The sequence below is a fragment of the Lepus europaeus genome, chromosome 4 (assembly GCF_033115175.1).
Source record: "Lepus europaeus isolate LE1 chromosome 4, mLepTim1.pri, whole genome shotgun sequence".
NCBI lineage: Eukaryota > Metazoa > Chordata > Mammalia > Lagomorpha > Leporidae > Lepus > Lepus europaeus.
Genome location: NC_084830.1, coordinates 108,551,626 through 108,572,175, shown reverse-complemented (window position 1 = coordinate 108,572,175; position 20,550 = coordinate 108,551,626). Strand labels below are relative to the sequence as shown.

At 52.8% G+C, this 20,550-nt stretch overlaps 1 protein-coding gene across 1 annotated transcript in view; it reads right to left on the bottom strand.

The window, feature by feature from the left end:
• Positions 1-20,550, bottom strand: part of SH3PXD2B (SH3 and PX domains 2B) — a 103,498-nt gene that overhangs the window by 18,510 nt on the left and 64,438 nt on the right. The window contains exons 5-8 of the mRNA XM_062188684.1: positions 18,067-18,158; positions 10,890-10,915; positions 5,261-5,395; positions 2,903-3,007 (exon numbers count right to left, since the gene is read on the bottom strand). Coding sequence (XP_062044668.1) covers positions 2,903-3,007; positions 5,261-5,395; positions 10,890-10,915; positions 18,067-18,158 — 358 coding nt within the window. The remainder of the gene's footprint in view (positions 1-2,902; positions 3,008-5,260; positions 5,396-10,889; positions 10,916-18,066; positions 18,159-20,550) is intronic.

The following is a 20,550-nucleotide window of genomic DNA, read 5'->3' as shown; positions in this document are numbered from 1 at the left end:
GAAGCTGTTTGGCCTGAGCAGGGAGGAGCGCTGGCCGGGTCCTGGACTGAGAGTGGTCATTCCCCTCAACCCGGGCCCCCTGAGGCCCAGTTCTCTCTGGTTGAACTGCACAGGGGGATTCTCTAGCACCCACGAGACTGCTCAGTGATTGCCAGCAAGTCCTTGGGGACTGCATCATGGGAGCCTCCTGATGCTACGGGTCTCACACCCATCTTGCCCTTCCTCTGCCACCCCCCCCCCCCGGCCTCCATACACACAGTCTGAGTAAGGCTGAGCTCACCACCTTCTGGATGGAGGAGGTGGCTGTGTGCCCCTGGCTTGGCCACCGTGCTTGGTTCCAGAGACAGCACGTGACCCAAGCATGTGAGTTAGTATCAACCTGGGACTCGGGTTGAAGGAAAAGCTCTTAGCCCACAGCAAGGGAGAGAACAGAGCAGCAGGGTGGTTAGGGAGCCCCGATCCTGATGGCGCCTCCAAGGCCATGCCTGAAGCTAGCCCTGCTCCGGGCTTCTCAGTGATGTCAATCAACACGCTCCCCTTTCTGCCTAACCTGGCTGATGTGGGCTTCTTTCCCGTGCCACTCAAACACGCCTGACGAATAGAACAGGTCCCTGGCTCAGCATCCCAGAAGTCCCCAGGTCTCATTCTTTAAGCTGGGAAACTCAGCCCCAGGGCCGAGACACGCCCCAGGCTCGCTCCTCCCGCCCCCACATGCCGACTCCCACACTCGCCAGACAGACAAGACCACTGTGTGTCACATGCAGCAGGCACGGGCAGTCCCAGAGCTGGGAGGCTCATGCAGATGCAGGGACACAGTTCCAAACACCAAACGGGAAGAAAACTCCAAGGCAGGCACCTGGACGCCAGCTGATGGCATTCAAGTCCCCCAGAGTCCGGCGGCGGCCCACGGACCGGGGCAAAGACCAGTACCTCCAGGACACTGGTGGGCGGCATGTGGAGGGGAAGGGCAGAAGGCAGAGGTAAGAAGACAGCACTCCCCGGGGGCTTGTGGCCAACGGGGCACCCAGCACAGTGCCCACTCAGGAGCTCATTACTCTGGAGTCTGTTCCAAACCCCAGGTGTCTTAGAAAGATCCGGCACCTGAGTCACCTTGAACTTGAGCGAAGGGGCATCTGGTAGACATGATTCCATCCCTACCGTGACTGTGAAGAGGCAGCAGGGGAAACCCTCGTGGCAGAGGGAGGAAAAGTGTACAGACCTTTAGGAAAATGTGGTCTCTTTCCCACTTTCGAGCCCTGAGACGCTGGGCAAGTCCTCTACCTTCCAGACCTGTTTGCCCGTGTATAGAGTGGGCTGATCATCAGCCCCCAGCAGAGGCACGGGGTGGTCACCACTGGCCGGAAGGGAGGCCGTAGCTGCAGGGAGCAGAGCAGGACCCACTGATGGGGGTGACTCTTGTAGCGTCCCATGGTGGCTCAGCCTCGGTGCCTGCTGTGCCCTCAGGCATACACAGCCAGTCTGCTTCGTCTGCAGGGCAGGGCCTCGGCTGTGCTAAGTGCACAAGCCATGGCCTTTCTGCTAGGCTCGGAGCATAGGAACGTCCCCTTCTCCTCACCTCTCTGCTGACACACACAGACTGTAAGTGGCTGTGGGCTTGCTCAAGGCTGCCCGCAAAAAGCCAGAGACCGCATTGCTACGTAAGGCAGTGCTGGCAGGGTTAACAGCGGTCCCTGGTTACCTACTGTTCGAGCTTGTGTGCATGTGGGAATCCCATATAATTTTCAAAAACTCCCCTAACAGGGGCAGGCATTTGGCCTAGAGGTCAGGATGCCCACATCCCATACTGGAACGCCTGGGTTTGCTCTCCGGCTCTGGCTCCTGGTCTGTTTCTTGCTAAGATGCATTGTAGGAGGCAGCAGTGATAGTTCAAACAGTTAGGTCAGGTGGGAGCTCCTGGCTTTGGTCCCCCAGCTGTTGTGGGCATTTGGGGATTGAACCAATGAATGGGAGCTCTATGTATGTCTCTTCATTCTACCTCTCAAAAAAAAAAAAAAAAAAAAAAAAAAAAAAAAAAAACCAAAAACCAAAAAACAAAACAAAACCTCCAAAACTCAAAAAAATCCCACCAAGAGCCAAAAAACAAAATCCCACCAGCATATGAAGGGTTTGAAAAAAGTATATGGAAAATACTTATTATCAAAAAACTATGCATACATTTCAAAATATTTTCCCCTACAATCCATTTATCTTTTAGTCCCATTTTCCATGAACTTCTTGAAGCCTTAGCTGCCACCATCGTTTCCGGTTTCAGCTGGGGCTTAGAGAGGTTTAGTCACCGGCCCGAGAGCGCTGCGCCAGTACGTGATGTTCAAATCCAGGTCTGTCTCCAAGACCCCTGCTGAGGAGTGAAGGGGAACTCCTGCTCCACTCTCAGGAATGTTTCCAGGGGGAGAGGGAGGTGGCTTGGTATTGCCGGCGCGGTAGGGCACGCGAAGAAGGGCTGGCGGGAAACGGAAGCGTATGGGACAGTCAGCCCCCACCCAGCACCTCGACACAGCCCTTTAACCACCAGAGGCAGCAGAGGTCTCTCCACAGAAGGCGTCAAGTGCCTTGCAAATGAGCAGGAAGGAAGTCTGGGCGGAGCAGTGAGGCATGGACAGAGGTCAGGCTGGGGTCCCCTCGGGGTCGCGTGAGGGTGTCAGGGCCCCAGGAAAAGCACTGCCCAGGCTCACTCAGTCTGGCCCCCAGAAGCCCCGAGAGGGGGCAGGCTGCTTGTTGTGCTTTAATCCCACTGCCTGGCTTCATGGTCATGGCCACCGAGCCTGAGACGGGGAGGTTTGGAGGCAGAGGCTGCAGGGGAGGAGAGGTGAAGAGGTGACCCAGCAAGGGCCGTGGCCGCACGGGCTGTCCCCAGCACGCGCAGGCTGGGGCTCCTTCCTACCTTCTTCAGACTGCAGGGAGAACTCGTCCTGCACACCGTCCTGCCCTTCCAGACAGGTGGCAGGGACCCAGCCTTGCTCCTCAGCCGTGCTGACGAACCACCAACCTGGGGAAGCAAGAGTGCACGGTGGCATTAGTGGGGCGCAGCGTCAGAACCCGACCCAGGTGTCACCCCCTCGGTGTCCACTGGGGACTGGTTTCGGGACCCCTTCCCCGACCCTGAGACACCAAGCTCCCGGGCTGCTCAAGTCCCTCATATCAGATGGCACAGCACAAGGGGACTTCAAAAAGCTCATGGAAAATGGAATTAAAAGATAAGTGGATTTTTGGTGCAAAAAACCCTTGAAATCCATGCACATGAGGGGTCTTGAAAAAGTTCAAGTAAAGTATGTACTGAAAAAAAATACTGCATGGATTTTAATTGTTTTATACAGTAAAATAAACATACTTTAAATCTTATTTTCCCAGAACTTTTCGAACACCCCTCAGGTTTTGCACTGAACCTACATACATCCTGTGTACTTTAAATCATCTCCAGATGACTTGCAAAGCTACTACAATGGGAGTGCTGTGTAAATAGTCGTTTTGCTGTGTTGCTTAGGAAAGAATGACAAGAAAAACATGTGCACATGTTTAGTACACACACAAGGTTTCAGAACATTTTCCATCCATGGGTGGTTGAAGTCACCAACAGGGACCCCGTGGACACTGAGGGCTGACTACATTCAGCCACTGGGTGCCTTCACACCCACGGGAAGGCCAAAAGCTTACCAGTCAGCCTTAACTACCATGAACTACCAATGTTAGCTGCCAACTGCTACACCCAGGCTACCAGACTCTCCTGAGCTTGGAAGACGGAAGAGAAAGACCATGCAAAATGACAAGAACAAAGAATGTCCACCTCCACTGAGATGCGATGCCCCAATCACTTTCCTTGTATTATCTTATGAATGCTTCACATCACTGGCCCCACTGCACAGACAAGGAAGCTGAGGCTGGAAGAGGGACACAGACTTGTCCAAGTTCATACAGCTGTGGCGGAGCTGTGGTTTTTGTCCAGGGCTGTCTGATCCTGCAAGTGTTGCCCTGAGACGTAGCTGGGACTCTGACCTAGCATTCGCTCAGTTCCAGGGGGAATCCGGCCGCAGAGGCAACTGCTGGAGAGGACTCTCACCCAGTCACGGGCGTCTCCTGAGAAGGGCTCGCATGGGCTTGTGGTAGGCCCCCATCCCTGGAACCTGTGACTATATTAAGTTACATGGCAATGGGGAACTAAGGTTCCTATCTGCTGACCTTAAAATAGGGAGATCATTTGGGATTATCGGGTTAAGTCCTGGAAGACAGAGGCAGAAGACTCAGGAAGATGTGGCTATGGAAGACAGACATGGAGAGGTGCAGCATTGCTGGCTTTGAAGATGCAGGAAGGGCTGGGGCCGAGGGATGTGGGCAGCTTCCAGGAGCTAGGAAAGGCAAGGAAACAGATCCTAACCAGAGCTGCTGAAGCAACACATCCCTACCAGTCCCCTGTGTGTGCATGGAACTCCAGGGCTGATAAGCCTAGGGGCCAGTAAGGCCAAAGCCTGTGAAGCCGGCATCCCACACCAGTGCCGGTTTGAGTGGAACTGGAGGCTCAGTGACTTGCTCAAGGTCACAGATGATATTAGTGGCCCCTTCCACATGAAAGCCACAACAAACTGTTGTCTATGCCACTGTTTTTGGAGAGGAACTGCCCGTTCCCTGCTCTCTCCCTCTGCCTTCAAGGGTATGCAGCGGCTGCTTTGTGGCTAAGGAAGGCAAGAGAAGGAATCCCATACTTTGGAAGCACCTACTATGTGTCATACACAGGCACTCTATTTCTGTATCTGGTAGATGAGCAGAGGGAAATAAAGCAACATGGACTGCTGGGAAATGTGGAGTTCAGGCGGAAATCAGGCTCCACATCTAAATCATACCACATTCTGCCCCAGGCCCGACCAGTGTATGTGGCCAGGGGGCCCTGGGATGGCAGGTGGGCCGAGCGACAGGTGCAGTGTCCGTCCCACGAGAGCCCAGTGCTGATGGAGTCTTCTTGAGGACCCCAGGGGTGATGACAGGGAAATCAATGAGCAAAGGTCCTGTGGAGTGCGCAACTCTGTGTCTCTGGGTGCTTTACAAGCCTGAAGGAGTTTGTGAGGCATGAGCCTCAATAAACCAGCCACACCTGAGCCAGCAGGACGCGGTGAGCGGGGGCCAGCACTGTGACCAACCCCGGAGAGCACTCTAGGAGGCCCCCCGCCTGCACTGGGTAAGGAAGTTTCTCAGTGTCCAAGGGTTTCCCACGCGGGGGCTGGGTGACAGTGCGGGGTGGGGAGGTTCCCACCTGACTCATTCTTCTCAATGATGTCCACCACCTGCCCCACGCTGAGGCTGATCTCCGAGCTCTCCTGCTTCTGATAGTTGGCCACCACCACGTACTGCTCCAGGACCATGGGGTCCACCGAGGCCAGGTCACCCCCTTTGGACGGCAAAGAACAATCACATGTCACAGCTGCCATCACCATGCATAAAGGAATAGGAGTCAGGGGAGCAAGGTGGGTCAGGACCCTCCAAACAGATAAAGCAGCCAGTCCAGGACTCAGTGCAGGGTGACCTCATGGGTGTGTTCTTTATTCATCTGTTCACTCCGCCACCAGAATTTATCAATGACTGAAGGGTGTGTGTGTGTGTGTGTGTGTGTGGCTACTAAGATGTGGTATCTGCCCCGAAGAAGCTGACAGCCTAGTGGAAAGTTCATTCATTCACATCTATCCATCCTTCTGCCATCATCCATCATTCATCTAACCAGACAGCCATCCATCCACCTGCCATTTATCTAACTAAGCATACATCCATCATCCGTCCCAAGCCACTCAGTCATCAATTCACGTAGGCACTGGTGATGTGCCGGGTACTCTCAGGTGCTGGGGAACAAAAGCAGATGAAACAGGTGATTCCTAGCCTCAGGTAACGCAGTCTGGGTGGGGAGACAGACAGACGCACCTGTAGGTCCATAGTGTGAGTAGTATACAGGCACTCTTAAGTATGAGCTGGCGATGACTGAATTGCTGGGGCGGTGAGTGAAGGGGAGAGACAGGCTTTGTTGAGCAGGGTGGTCAGGAAGACTTCCCCAAGGAGGTGACATGGAGCAGAGACACAGCCGAGGGGAGACTGGGACAGGAAGGGGCTGGTGGCTGAAGCCCCATGAGTAAGGAAAGCGTGCTCACTACCGAGAGCCCAGAGGTTAGGCCTGGGTCACAGCAGGCGGGGCTGCACGGGTAAAGGAAGCAGTGTGGACTCTGGGGGTGGGCCTTCAGCACGGAGGTTAAGGCACCACTTGGGACACCCACATTCCGAATCAGAGCGCCTGCTTCAGGTGTTGGCTCCTCCATTTTTGATCCAGCTTCCAGCTGAGGTGCGTTCTGGGAGGTGGCAGTGACGGCTCAACTAACTGGGCCCCTGTCACTGGCATGGGTGACCCGGAAGAAGCTCCTGGCTCTGGAATGGCACAGCCCTGGCCATTCCGGCCTTTGGGGGAGTGAACTAGCAGATGGAAGACCTCTCTCTGTCTCTCCCTCTCTCCATCTTTGATTCTGCCTCTCAAATCAATAATAAAATCTTTAAAAAATATTTATTTCTTGGCCAGTGCCGCGGCTCACTAGGCTAATCCTCTGCCTTGCGGCGCCGGCACACCAGGTTCTAGTCCCGGTCGGGGCACCGATCCTGTCCCGGTTGCCCCTCTTCCAGGCCAGCTCTCTGCTGTGGCCAGGGAGTGCAGTGGAGGATGGCCCAAGTCCTTGGGCCCTGTACCCCATGGGAGACCAGGAAAAGCACCTGGCTCCTGCCATCGGAACAGCGTGGTGTGCTGGCCGCAACGCGTCTACTGCGGCGGACATTGGAGGGTGAACCAATGGCAAAGGAAGACCTTTCTCTCTGTCTCTCTCTCTACTGTCCACTCTGCCTGTAAAAAAATAAATTAATTAAAAAATATTTATTTCTTTACTTATTTGAAAGGCAGAGTGACAGACAGGAAGAGACAGGGAGTATGGGAAGGCAGAGATCAGTCTGCAGTCCGCAAGTTCACTCCCAAATGCCCACAACAGACAGGGCTGGGCCAGCCTGAAGCCAGGAGCTGGAACGGCATCTGGGCCTCCCATGCGAGTGGCAGGGACATGTCACCCATGGCTGACAGCTACCATTGAAATTCTGCCCTCTACTGGCAACCAAAGGGACTCCTTCTTGCTGAGAGTAGCAGAGGTTTCAGTTAAGCAGGGTTACTTTGTTCAGAAGTTCACCTGCTGGGGCCGCTGGGGCACAGCAGGTTAAGACGCTATTTTAACGGTTTGAGTTCCAGCTGCCCTGCTTTCAATCCAGCTCCCTGCTAATGTGCCCAGGAGGGGAATGGAGGATGATCCAAGTACTTGGGCTCCTGCTACCCACACAGGAGACCTAGATGGAGTTCTGGGCTCCAGGCCCAGGCTCTGTTGTTGCAGCCATTTGGGGAGCGAAAAAGTGGGTAGATCTCATTCTCTCTCTCTCTCTCTCTCCCTCTCTGCTACTCTGCCTTTCAAATAAATAAAACAAATCTCTTTTTCCCCTTAAGTTCCACTGCTGCCAGCCTGTTTTAACACCTGATAGTGGCACCAGTGTACCACATACAATTTTTAGGACCTTTGACAATGCACTGCTCTGTTAGTTTCTGCACCGACTCTCCTGATTGCAAACGGCATGTGGCGAAACTAGGACCGGAGTCAGAATCAGGGAATCATGGGACTTGCCATGAGCACAACAGGAAGCCAGGAGATGAGGAGGATGGAGAACAGCGTTTAGACTCTGGGCTGGCAAGTGCACATCCTAGCCTAGTACAGGGCCTGGGCTGGCACCTCCTCTGTGCCTTGGGGAAGATACCCACAAGGACAGGATCAGCTCCTTCAAATGTGTCCCCACGACTTGAGGGAAGGGGGAACCATCTGGAAGGCCCCGAGTGTGACATTCCCTCTGCCTGCAAGGCAGGACTCTGTGTGAGAACACGCATCTCCACTGGGTGTCCAACAACAAACCAAGCACACCAATTATTTTCTCTGTTACTGTCACACACAAGATCTGGGGCTTAGCCTGCGGTTCTCTGGCATGAAGTGGTTCAGAGAAGAGTGCATGGAGCTGCTTTTTCAGCCTTTCTTCTCGAGCAAGCCTTCTGCATGTCACTTGGTTCACTTTACCAAAACGCAGGAAAAAGAACCCCAGTCATTTGATCCACCAGGAATCTCAAACTGGGCTTCAGGCCATTTAGGTGCCAAGTGAAGACACCTACTGGTGAGATGCGATATTGCAGCCAAGCTCTATTAGTGCCTCACCATTATCACAGTAATTGGAAAGCAGAGGCACATAGCTAAATTCTAGGAGCTGCCAAGTGTGAGATCAAAGGATTCTGAGGCAAGGACTGTCACTCTTGTGGCCTAGCCAATGATGACGAGAGTAGGAAGAGTCCAGGAGGAAGAAGCTGGCTTGGCAGTAAAAGGGAGATTTTTATCATTAAGTGCTGTAGTGCTGTCACCTGGGACAGTGCCTAACCCACTGCGGAGGCTTACAAGCTGGGTGTTTTCTTCCTTCAGTGGTTAAGTGGACTTCCCTTCTGGAAACCCACTTTACTGCCAGGCTTGCTCGGAGAATCAGCAAACAAGAGACTACTTCCACCAGTAAAGGAAGAAAAGTTTCCCTGAAAGAATGAGACGATTTGTTGCACTGTGACGAGAGGGTTTTGCCTGTCTCTCTGTTTCCTGCAGGATAAGCAGAACTTGAGACCGCATTAGCCAGAGTCTGCAGGGACAGCCAGTGGGTCGTGAGAGGGAAGTGGCAGAGACGGATCCGCCTTCTCCCACCGACAGTTCTGGCACAGGAATGTGGGCTGTTCGTCAGAAAAACATTAAATTCCTTTAAAATTAAATCAAGAAGGCTGGCTCTAAAATAAAGGAAGCGTTCGAAGGTCAGATAGGGAACAAGGCTAATCCCAGCACGGGTTCTCTGTATGATGAGGGATGCTGTGTGCCACGCGGCTGAACTACGAATACACCGTCCACCGCCTCTGCAGGTGCATGATGGGCATGGTCACCGCAAATGAGAGCTTCCTGTCTCTCCAGACCAGTCTCTGCAGACAACACACCTGGTTTTCACAACCCCCCAGAGCCGTCGCCTTCCTCCCACCCGTTGCTTCCAGGGAAAGTAGCTGCATGTTCAAAACCAGAAACTCTGTGACCGGCCCGAGAGTGGCAGCTCCTCGCTGCCTTTTCAAAGAAACATATAATTATCCCTGGGGCTCAAGGACTATTTGCAGCTTGAGCAGGATACCACGGCCTGGCCAGTACCTATTAGAAAGTACAGCCATAAACAGACTGGCTGGGAAAAGGCTAGAGTTAAATCCAGATGCCATACCTCAACCCTAAGAGATCCAAACCCTCCCTCCCCTCCCCCTTCTTCCCTCTAAGAATGGCCTGTGGGGGAGGGGAATGGCGGCAAAGCTGACTGCTGCCTCTACCGGGGGCACCTCTGGTGCTGAGGATGACCACGGCTGTTGAATGTGGAATTGCTACTGATGTGGGTCAGGGACACCTGTGTGCTTTACGTAACAGCAGTGGAACTAGTAATGAAAATAGCAGAAAACATACATGACATACAATGTGCCAGGCACTGTTCTAAGGCTTCACCAGACAGATTACTATTATCATTCCCATTTTACAGAGAGACACTGACAGGCAGCATCCTTTACCACACATGGGATCTCTGCTTGCCTTGCCCCTCCCATCCTTTATGCTTATCAAATCCCTCAGCCCTCCTGGAATTGAAGGACATTAAAGAACTTGGAATCCCAGAAGGTCTGAAGGCCACACTGGCTCCAGGTGAGTATGGGCCAGGGCCGCTGCCGTTGTGGGAGGTGCTCTGCGTGGTGGGAAGAAAAAGCTGGGCTGTTGTTAACCTGGGTTTTCACGAGCCCCAGTCCCATGAAAACTCAATCACTGCTCCGTGTGGACACAGATTCCCACTGCTCTCCCCAGGACTGCTTCTGATCAAAGGAGCTGTGTCGTCCAGGGAATGTGCAGATTGTCAGGAAGGGAGAGGACTGACTTCAGGGGGAGTGGAATGAGTGCGTGATTTGCTTCACGTTGCATTTGCCACTGCCCAGAATGGTAGTTTCCTGAAGGGAACTGCAGAGGCGGGGGCCCCAACCTGCGGCCACAGAACGGATCAGGCCCTGATGGACCGCACAACCCCACCTCCCAGCCTGCAGGTGTGCTGGCCCCTTGCTCAGAGTGCCCTGCACTGCATGGGAAGTCTTTCTCCAGGACCCACAGTCCCCTCTTCCTGACCCCTTCCCAGCACGTGAGAAGCAGGCTCTGAGCTACCACAGGACTCTGCACAAAGCAGAACAAGGGCATTTCACCCCCCGCAGTGTGCCTGGGTAGACACCTGTCTGCTTCCTTGAAGGCATCTTCAGGGAAAGGCACCAGGTCTCATCTACTTCGAAATGCTCTGGTATAGACTGAAACAGTTTCAAATCCTTTTGGGTAATAGAGTGGACAGCAGCCAATCAATCAAACATTGACCCATCCATCCATCCATCCATCCATTAAGCATCAATGCATCACCCATGCATCTGTCCACACACCAACCCATCCATCAACCCATCCATCCAACAAGCATCCATCCATCCATCCACCATCCATCCATCTATCCATTAAGTATTAATGCATCATCCACCCATCCATCAATCCATCCACCCATCTCCATCATCCATCCATCCATCCATCTAATCTATCCATTAAGCATCAATGCATCCATATACCCACCCATCCACCCATGCATGCATGCACCTATCCATCCATCCACCCGTTCACATCACTGTATCCCCAATGTGGAACCCAGGGCCTGGAACCAGCCAGTGCTCAGTAGGAGCATGAGAAAATGGAAAATACGCTTACCAGATTTCTTTTTCCCAATGTGCTCCCTGTAGAGGAAAGAAAGGGGACGAGATGGAGAAACAAGTCAGTATTTACTGTGTGTTGACAAGTTAGTTTAGGAGGAAACGCATTTCCCACCCCACAGTGCCAGCGAATGAGTACAATCCAAGCCGGCCCTAGGGACACAGACTTCTTCAAAAAGAAAGAGTTCCTCTTGGGTCCTGGCACCCTAGGGACCAATGTCTCCACTGATTTGTAGCAGAGAGGGCCCTAGGGAGGAGTCGAAAGGCGCTCTACAGTCTGGAAACACGAGTGAGGCCCCACATTGCATGAACTGCCTCCCTGTCAGGCACAGCGGAGGTCCCTGTCTCACTGTGCGGTCTCCCCGAAGCCTAGACTTGGAGCAGAAAGCGCCTGGCAGAAAGTGGTAAGGGGAACGCATGGAGCCTGGGGAGGAGTGCAGACAGCAGGGCACACGACACTTAAGCAGCGCCAATGCCGGTTACAGTGACACTCCTCACGCCCGTAGGAGGGCTGCAATCAGAAGAGGAACAACACATGCTGTCGGGGGTGCAGAGCAGCACTCTCACACGTGGCTGGCGGGGATGCGAGGCAGGGCAGCTGCTCAGACAGGATTACCATGGGGACAGTATGAGTGACATGAGGTGGGGGGTGGCAACTCCAGGCTGAAATTCAAAGGGAATAATAAAGACTCCCTTACGTTTATCAAGCATCACAGTTCCCAATACGACTGTGTGTGACTACAGTGCGACAAATCAGGGCATACAGAGGCCCTTTCAGTCAGTTATGCCAGTGGTAATAAGGTGTCTGATAACTGGATTGGGACAGATGCTACCATCCGGTGCCAGCAACCTGCTAGGCACTTTCAGCTCACTCAGGAAATACAATAGCCATAACAAGTATATTTTTATCCCCATTTTGTAGGTAAGGAAAAGGAGGCACAGAGAGGTTCAGTAACTTGCCCAAAGCCACAGTGTTAGCCAATCAGCCCAGCCAGGATCTGGGCCCCACTGTAGCCATGTTGTTAAAAACTGAGATTACTCAACACGGCACACCATTCATCTGCAAGCATGCAATTGGCTGGTCTGTTGTACATCCACGAGGCTGTGCAACCATCTAATTCCAGAGCGGCTTCATCATTCCCCAAGAGAAACGCCACACCCACTCCTCTTGGTCCCTAACCATCACGAACCTGCTAGCTGCCTCCAGAGATTTGCCTATGCTGGACACTTCCTACAAACGGAACCACACAGCGCCTTCTCGTGTCTGGCTTCTTTCTTAGCAAAATGTTTTCCCGATCTGTCCACATTGCAGCGTGTACCATACTCCATTCCCTTTCACGGCTGCATCATGCCCCATCGTAAGGGACCCTAGTTTGTTTATCTGTTCCCCATCTGATGGGCGTTTTGGGGTTGTTTGCACTCGGTGGCTATTACAAAGAACGTGTCTCTGCACATCTGCATACAAGCTTGTTTCATTTCTCTTGGGTTCACACGTGCGAGCGGAATTGCTGGGCAGACGGTGACTACTGAATTGAGCAGCTGCCAGGTTGTTTTCCACAGCAGCTGCCCAACTCGACCATCCCCACCTGCAATGTACGAATCCTCGGCTTCTCTGCCTCCTGGACAGCATGTGCTGCTGGCACCCTGACCGCAGCCGTCCCTTGGCTACGAAGAGGCGTCTTGCCCTTGCCAGGACTGGCACTTCCTGCGGGCTGATGATGTGCAGCGTCTTATCACATGCTTATTGGCCATTTGTACACCTTCTCTGGAGAAACACCTGCTCAGTGTCTGATTCTAAAGTCTGGGTTTTTAGCCACCATGGAAATCACGCTCAGGGCAAACTCCGGAGAAGGAAGGGAGCGAGGCCAGGCCTGGGAGCCTGGGGCCACAAGTCCTGGATGCCTGGCCCTGCAGTGGAGCTGTGCTGGGCTGGTCCTGACGTCCTGTGTCCTCGAGGCTGGCCTTCATAGCCCTCAGACAGGGAAGGCAAAGGGCAAGAGTGGGTATCCTTGCTCCCTTTCACTTGCGCTCGCTCAGTCCAGGGTCCTGGAAGGACTGCTGCACTTGGCCTGATCCACTGACTGCTCTGGGGCGACCCTTCCACATTGCAGGAGCAGACGCTGAGGTCCACAGATCCCTGGGTTCCAGTCCCAGGACGTCTGGCTGGAGTCGTTGACTGTCTTTCTATGTGCTAACCAAGGCCCCCTGAGGCTGCTTCTCCACAAAGCACCGCCTCCAAGAAGGGTCACCTGGGCTGTGAGCTTGGCCACGGTCTGGACTAGCTCAACGCCTGTGCTCCTGCTGCCTGCTTCCCCTGGTCCAGCAGGGGACTGAGGGCAGGACTGCGTGGGGGTGTCCCCATTCAAGGCAGCAAAACCCTCCTCCATGAGAACCACTCCGAGAGAACCCTTCACTTCCCTCCCTGGAAACCCACTAGGGAAGACCCAGAATTCCCGTCCCCAGCTCTAACTTGGGTATGAGCTTCAGGATCCTGACTGAGAGATTGAGCCTGTCCAGCAGCCATCCTTGCCGTGCACTGCTCCCTAAACCAAGGACTAGGGCCCAGCTGAGCCTCCCTGCTGCGCTCCAGAGCCACCTGGGGCCCCAGACAACTTCCCTACCTGCTTCCCTCCCCTGCAAAGCTTGGCTTAGAAGCAGGAAAGCACCGTTCGGCAAGCACTGGCCCCACAGAGACAGTGAACTTCACACGCAGGACCCTGCCCAATCCTCACAGCCACCCCCACTTTACTGATGCTCAGAGAAGTCAGGTCGCTTCTCTAAAGCCTGACAGTTGGGAAGGGACAGACAGCACCTACTCCTTTTGCCAGGAAACCTCTTGTAACCAGACACACAGAAAAAGTGCACGCAGGGGTGGGCATTTGGTGCAGAGGTTAAGATGCCACCTCGGACACTCACGTTCCGTATCAGGGTGCCCAGACGAGTCCCTGCGCTCCACTTCAGACCCAGCTTCCTGCAGATGTGCATTCTGGGAGGCGGCAGGTGATGGGTCAAGTACGTGTGTCCCTGCCACCCATCAACCAGATGGCATTCCGGGTTCCTGGCTCTGATCTGGCCTAGACCACGAACTCAAGCATTTTGACCCTATCAGAGGAGGAGCTATGAAAATTGTGTACCTACTACGTGCCAGACACTACACACACATTCTGTGTCCCAGCCTCACCACAGCCCTGAAAAAATCAGGCATTTGTTAGTATTCTTCCCTGTATATAGTGGGGAGAGGCAGGTGTGGCCCAGCAGTGAAGACAACGGTCAGGACACCTGTGTTCCGGATGGGAGTGCCTGGGTTCGAGTCCTGGTCCTGCTCCTTCTTCCAACTTCCTGCTAACGCACACACTGGGAGGGCAGCAGGTGATGGCAAGCGCTTGGGTCGCTGCTACCCACGTGGGAGACCCAGATTGAGTTCCCGGCTCCCGGCTCCAGCTTGGCACAGCCCTTGCTATTGTGGCCATCTGGGGAGTAACTAGCAGATGGGAGCTCTGTCTCTCTCTCAAAAGAATAACTAAAAATAAAGATGTGAGTTAACAGACTCTCCTTAAAGTATGAGAACACAGCTCCAGCAACAGGGGAAGCAGTGGAGCCTCTGAATGACCAAGCACAGCAGCCCGGGGGGTTTTGGAGGTCACCGTGACTTGAGCCCCTGGCTGCAGAAGACTGCTTGTCACTTCCTGATGTTCCCATCCGTCATTTCACTCCAGCCTCCAATAATCCCATCACAGGGCAGAGCAGGTGACGTGATGTCATCAGAAGGGAGGAGTCATGGGTCTGCCCGGGTGGAAGAGCCACCGGCGAGGCAGCTCCCTGTAGACACAGACTGTGTCTGTGCCACTCATGCTTATGTCCCAGTGCCCAGCACTGGGCCTAGGGACCAACAACGCTGGGCCTCCTGGCTGGAGGTGGCGTCGGGTCAAGAACTCTTGGCCCCGGAGCTGTTTCTACAAGCAGCAAGCAAGAGTGGAACATACTGCCATGGCCACCAGAGACAGGAGGCCAGAGAGTGTCACAAAGCCACCTGATGTTGCCCCAACAGCCTGACTCCTCCAGAGGGCTGGCAGTCACTCTGTCCTCACTGTCACTGTCACCCTTGGGGGCACTCCTGGCCCCTCTTCACAGTGCAGTAAGCAGAAGCCCTGAGGCCAAGTGAGTGAGCCTAAGCCTAGCCAGCCCAGGAGAGGTGAAGCCGGGACTAGAACCCTGGGCTCTTCACTGTTCTTCCATGTGATCCCTCTTGTGGGAAACATACACAGAGGCTGCTCAGAGCTTAAGTTAAAATTGGGCGGACCTGGAGGAAGTTCACTTCTACCTCATCCAAACTGCGTGACCCTGGGCAGGTCTCTTATTGTCCTGAACCTCACCTTCCTCATCTGTAAAATGGGAATGATCAGTTTTAGTTGGTTGCTTTTTTTTTTTTTTAAGATTTATTTAATTGAAAGGCAGAGATAGAGAGAGAGAGAGATTTTCCATCTGCCAGTTCACTCCCCAAATGGCTGCAATGAGCCAGAAGCTTCATCTGGGTCTCCTACATGGGTATAAGGGTCCATGGGCTTGGGCCATCCTCTGCTGCTTTCCAGGGTGCATTAGCAGGGAGCTGGATGAGAAGTGGAGCAGCTGGGACTTGAACTGGTGCCCATATGGGATGCCAGTGTTGCAGACAGCAGCTTAACCTGCTACACCATAGCACCAGCCCCATTAACTGGTTGCTTTTGAACATGATAAACTCCATATTTCTTGAGTCATCTTGCCTGGAAACTATCTGAAGCCAGAGGCTCTGAGCCTCGATTAGCAATTTAACCCTGAAAGGCAAGGAGGACCACAGAGACAGGTGCTTTGAGGACATTTCACTGTGTACTGTGATGGCCATAAAAGCTGGGCAATGTTTACCAAACACAAACATCAAAGACACCAGGGAGGAACCGTTAGCCAGTGTGGGCTAAAGACTCACAGCAAACAGGGCAAACAAGCTTACAAGTCCGGCCTTTAGATGGGTTTTGTCCTCACCTTCTAACTGATTAAACTGTGCTTAAAACCCCACCCCCTCTTGGGTCTGCTGCTCTTGGAGCCCCTCCCTTGGCCACTGCAGCAGGTTTCTGACTTAAATAAAACTTGCTTTTCTCTCTCCAAAGTAAAAAAGAACCCAAACTCACAGTATCACAGTTATACTAATTCTGTATCTTTATCTTTTTTTTTTTTTTTTAATTTATGGAACTGTGTCTTGGCTCCCACGTTGGCGAGACATTCCCTCATGATTCAAAAGGCTGGCAATGTGGAGTCCCTGGGGACTGTCTCTGTGTGCTCACAGAGCTGTGCTTGCCCTGTGCTGGTCCCAGGATACGGCATCTACTCAGTTTACTCCTCTGTGTGGGAGGTGAACCCCTGGTCCTGGGCGACCCCTCCAAGGTGTGTGCCACCTCTGCTTGATCCTGAAGGTTGCTGTGCACACAAATGTCCTGGCTTCTCTTCTTAGAATTCTTTGATGCTGGGGCCGGTGCTATGGCACAACAGGTTAACGCCCTGGCATGAAGCGCCAGCATCCCATATGGGCACCGGTTCAAGACCCGGCTGCTCCTCTTCCGGTCCAGCTCTCTGCTATGGCCTGAGAAAGCAGTGGAGGATGGCCCAAGTCCTTGGGTCCTTGCACCCACGTGGGAGACCTGGAAGAAGCTCCTGCCTCCTGGCTTCAGATCGGCACAGTTCCGGCCATTGTGTGGCCAATTGGGGAGTGAACCAGCAGATGGAAGACCTCTCTCTCTCTCTCTCTCTCTCTCTCTCTATGCCTCTCCTCTCTCTGTGTAACTCTTGACTATCAAATAAATAAATAAATCTTTAAAAAACTTCTTTGATGCTTTGTCCTGACAATTCTATTTTAAAAATAAACTTTGTGATCCCAACAGATTCCCTTTCAAAAAGCAACCCGTGTCTTTCCATCAGGACCTGTGTCAAATGCACAGTGCACTCTGACATCTGCTGTCTGTGGAGCAGGCGTCAGCCGCGGCACTGCTGCCACCCCGGGCAATCAGCAGGCAATCTGCAGGCTCAAGCGAGGAGCATCCCTATGAGTGCCGCTTCGAGTCCTGGCTGTTCACCTCCAATCCGTCTCCCAGCTACCGTGCCTGGGAAAGCAGGGAAGATGGTTCAAGTGCTTGGGCCCCTGCCTACCAGCTGGGAGACCTGGATGGACTTTCAGGCTCCTGGCTTCGGCCTGGTCCAGTGCTGGCCATTTGCAGCCATTTGGGGGAGTGAACCAGCAGATGGAAGCTCGCTCTCTCTGTAAGTAGCTCAAATAAATAAATAAAACAAACAACAAAGCACCAGGCATAGGTCGGTGTTGGTGACAGGCAGGGGAGTTGGTGCACACACTGGCAAGTGGGCAGTGTTTGATTTTGTTTGCTGTGTGTCTAGGACACTGGATGTGCAGGGACAGCTGAGCCTGTCCACTGCAGGGAGAAGTGACAGGGAGGCAGGACTGGACTGCTGTGGAGCCTCGCTGGTCAGGATCACACGATGCCACTGCCACTCGTTGGCCCCAGGGCCTGCAGTAGGTCTGTCATTATGCATCCACATCCAATCTGAGATGCTCCAGAAACCAAAACTTTGAGAGTTAACATGACACCACAAATGAAAAATTTTACACCATGAAATTAGAAAACACTGCACACAATCACCTTGAGGCTATGCATAGAGTGTGCACGTGAAACCTAAATGAAACTTATGTTTAGACTTGGGTCCCATCGCCAATATAATCTCATTATAAATAAGCCAAGATTCAAGATTCTGGAAAAGTCTGCAATACCCCTGGTCCCAGGCATTTCAGATAAGGGATCTTCAACTGGGCATGCCTGGGCACGCCCACCTCTGCAGACACTGAGATGATCCTGCTCAGGGGCTGGCTCATGGTCAGCCCTGCTCCGTCACCTTTGAGAAGTGTTGTGGGTCATCAGAGAGCATCATGGAATCACAGGAGTGGCACTCAGTCAGCTTCCCACCCCCGCCATCAGGGACCAGCGCTGCTCACAGCGACTGTGAAGGCAGACTGCAGCGAGGGCTTGCAGGGCTCATCGGTGAGATCTGCCTTGGGTTCTGCTTTGCTTGACTTCGGGCCCTCCTGGGGCTGGCCGCAGTGCTGGGCAGCTTCTGGGGAAGTCCCCAAACCAACTTACTCTTTCGGGGGATTCAGGTCCTCAGGTCGCGTCTCAAAGAACTGCAGCACCTCGTCACACTGGGAGATATAGGGTGGCAGCTGGATCAGAGCCTGCGGAAGAGAGACGCAGCTGAGTCTCCAAGCAGCATGGACTGTCGGGAATGCTACCAGGCTCCGGCCTCGAACTCGGGCAGGCCTCAGGCTCACCGGCCCGGCTTTACTCAAACACGGATCTCTGGGTCTCACCCCAAGGATTCTGACTCAGTGAGTCTTTGACGGGAACAAAGAATGTGTATTTCTAATAAATTTCCTGGTGATGCTGATGCTGTTGGTCTGGAGAACACACACACATACACACACGCTATTATGCATATAAATATATACACACATGCACGTATTCAAAGCATACCTGCACAAATAATATACACACATTTACAGAAAATCAGACCATACTGTACATGTGATTTTGCAAACAGATGGTTTCTCTTTTTTTTTTTTTTTTTTTTGACAGGCAGAGTTAGATAGTGAGAGAGAGAGACAGAGAGAGAAAGGTCTTCCTTCCGTTGGTTCACCCCCCCAAATGGCTGCTACGGCCGGCACGCTGTGCCGATCCGAAGCCAGGAACCAGGTGCTTTCTCCTGGTCTCCCATGCGGGTGCAGGGCCCAAGCACTTGGGCCATCCTCCATTGCCTTCCCGGGTCACAGCAGAGAGCTGGACTGGAAGAGGAGCAGCCGGAACAGAATCCGGTGCCCCAACCAGGACTAGAACCCGGGGTGCCAGCGCCGCAGGCGGAGGATTAGCCTAGTGAGCCACAGCACTCGCTCGATGGTTTTTCTTAACAATACATTGTGAACTTCACGCTACTGTGTTGTTCTTCCACAATATCATCAACACTGCTGGCTGGGCATCTAGTGCATACATGTATCATACTGGTGGACATTTAGTTTCTTTGTAACAGGTTTGCATACAACGGCATGGCAAAAAGTTTGTTGAAAATGGAATTAAAAGATAAGTTTAATAAAAATTTTTGAAATCTATGCATATTTTTCCCAATATGCATTTACATGAATTTTTAAAAAAAATTTATTTATTTTTTTTATTTGACAGGTAGAGTTATAGATAGTGAGAAAGAGAGACAGAAAGGTCTTCCTTCCATTGGTTCACCCCCTTAATGGCCGCTACGGCCGGCGCTGCACCGATCCAAAGCTAGGAGGCAGGTGCTTCCTCCTGGTCTCCCATGTGGGTGCAGGGACCCAAGCACTTGGGCCATCCTCTGTTGCCCTCGGGCCACAGCAGAGAGCTGGCCTGGAAGAGGAGCAACTGGGACAGAACCGGCGCCCCACCCAGGACTAGAACCTGGGGTACCGGTGCCGCAAGCGGAGGATTAGCCAAGTGAGCCACGGCGCCGGCCTTATTTTATTTATTTGAAAAACAAAGTTACAGAGGGAGAGAGAGGGAGAAGCAGAGAATCTTCCGTCTGCTAGTTCATTCCCCAAATAGCTGCAACAGCCTGGGCTAAGGCCAGATTGAAGCCACAGCCTCTTCCAGGCCTCCCATTTGGGTGCAGGGGCCTAAGCACTTGGGCCATCCTCTGCTGCTTTCCTAGGTACAGCAGCAGGGAGCTGGACTGGAAGCAGGGCAGCCGGCACTGGTGCCCATATGGGATGCTGGTGCCACATGCAGTGGCTTAACACAGTACACCACAGTCCCTCCATGAACTTTTAGAGACTATTTGATTTCAAAATTATTTGAAGTAAAGCATTTATGCTTTAATTCCATTTTCCACAAAGTTCTTAAAGTACCCCTGTATATATATATATATATATATTTAAAGTTTTATTTATCTGTTTGAAAGGCAGAGTGACAGAGAGAGGGAGAATGAAGGAGATCTTCCATCAGTCGATTCATTCTCCAACTGCCTACAGTAGTTGGGACTAGACCAGATTGAAGCCAGGAGCCCCAGAACTCCACGCGGGTGGGAGATCCAAGTACCCGGGCCATCATCTACTGCCTCCCAGGTACATTAGCAGGAAGCTGGATTGGAAGCAGAGGCAGGACTCTATCCCAGGCTCTTCTATATGGGATGTGGGCACTGCAAGTGGTGAGTTATCCTGCTTTGTCACAGGGCTTGTCCCTTGTAGATGTTAACTCAGAAAATCAGAAACGTAAAGTGAAGGGACTTATTCTATAATTGAGACAGAATCATGTGGCTCCAGGTTAACAGGGGTTTGCTATCTCCCAGGTCTCTTTTTGGCCAACTCCATGTAAACTGGCCACAGCAGCACACAGAGTCTTGAAGGAGTCTCAGCCGGGTCTGCCAGTGGCCGATGAGGAGGTGGGTGGAGGGCACAGAGTGGGGCTAGGCATTTGCTGGTTTATTAACCAACAGGTGTCCACTCAGTGACTCAATGGGCATTTTCTTGGTGTCCACAACTGCATTGTTCTCTACGCCAAATACCAGATACACATATTTACTTAAGCCCCTTCTGGCCCAGGTCCTGG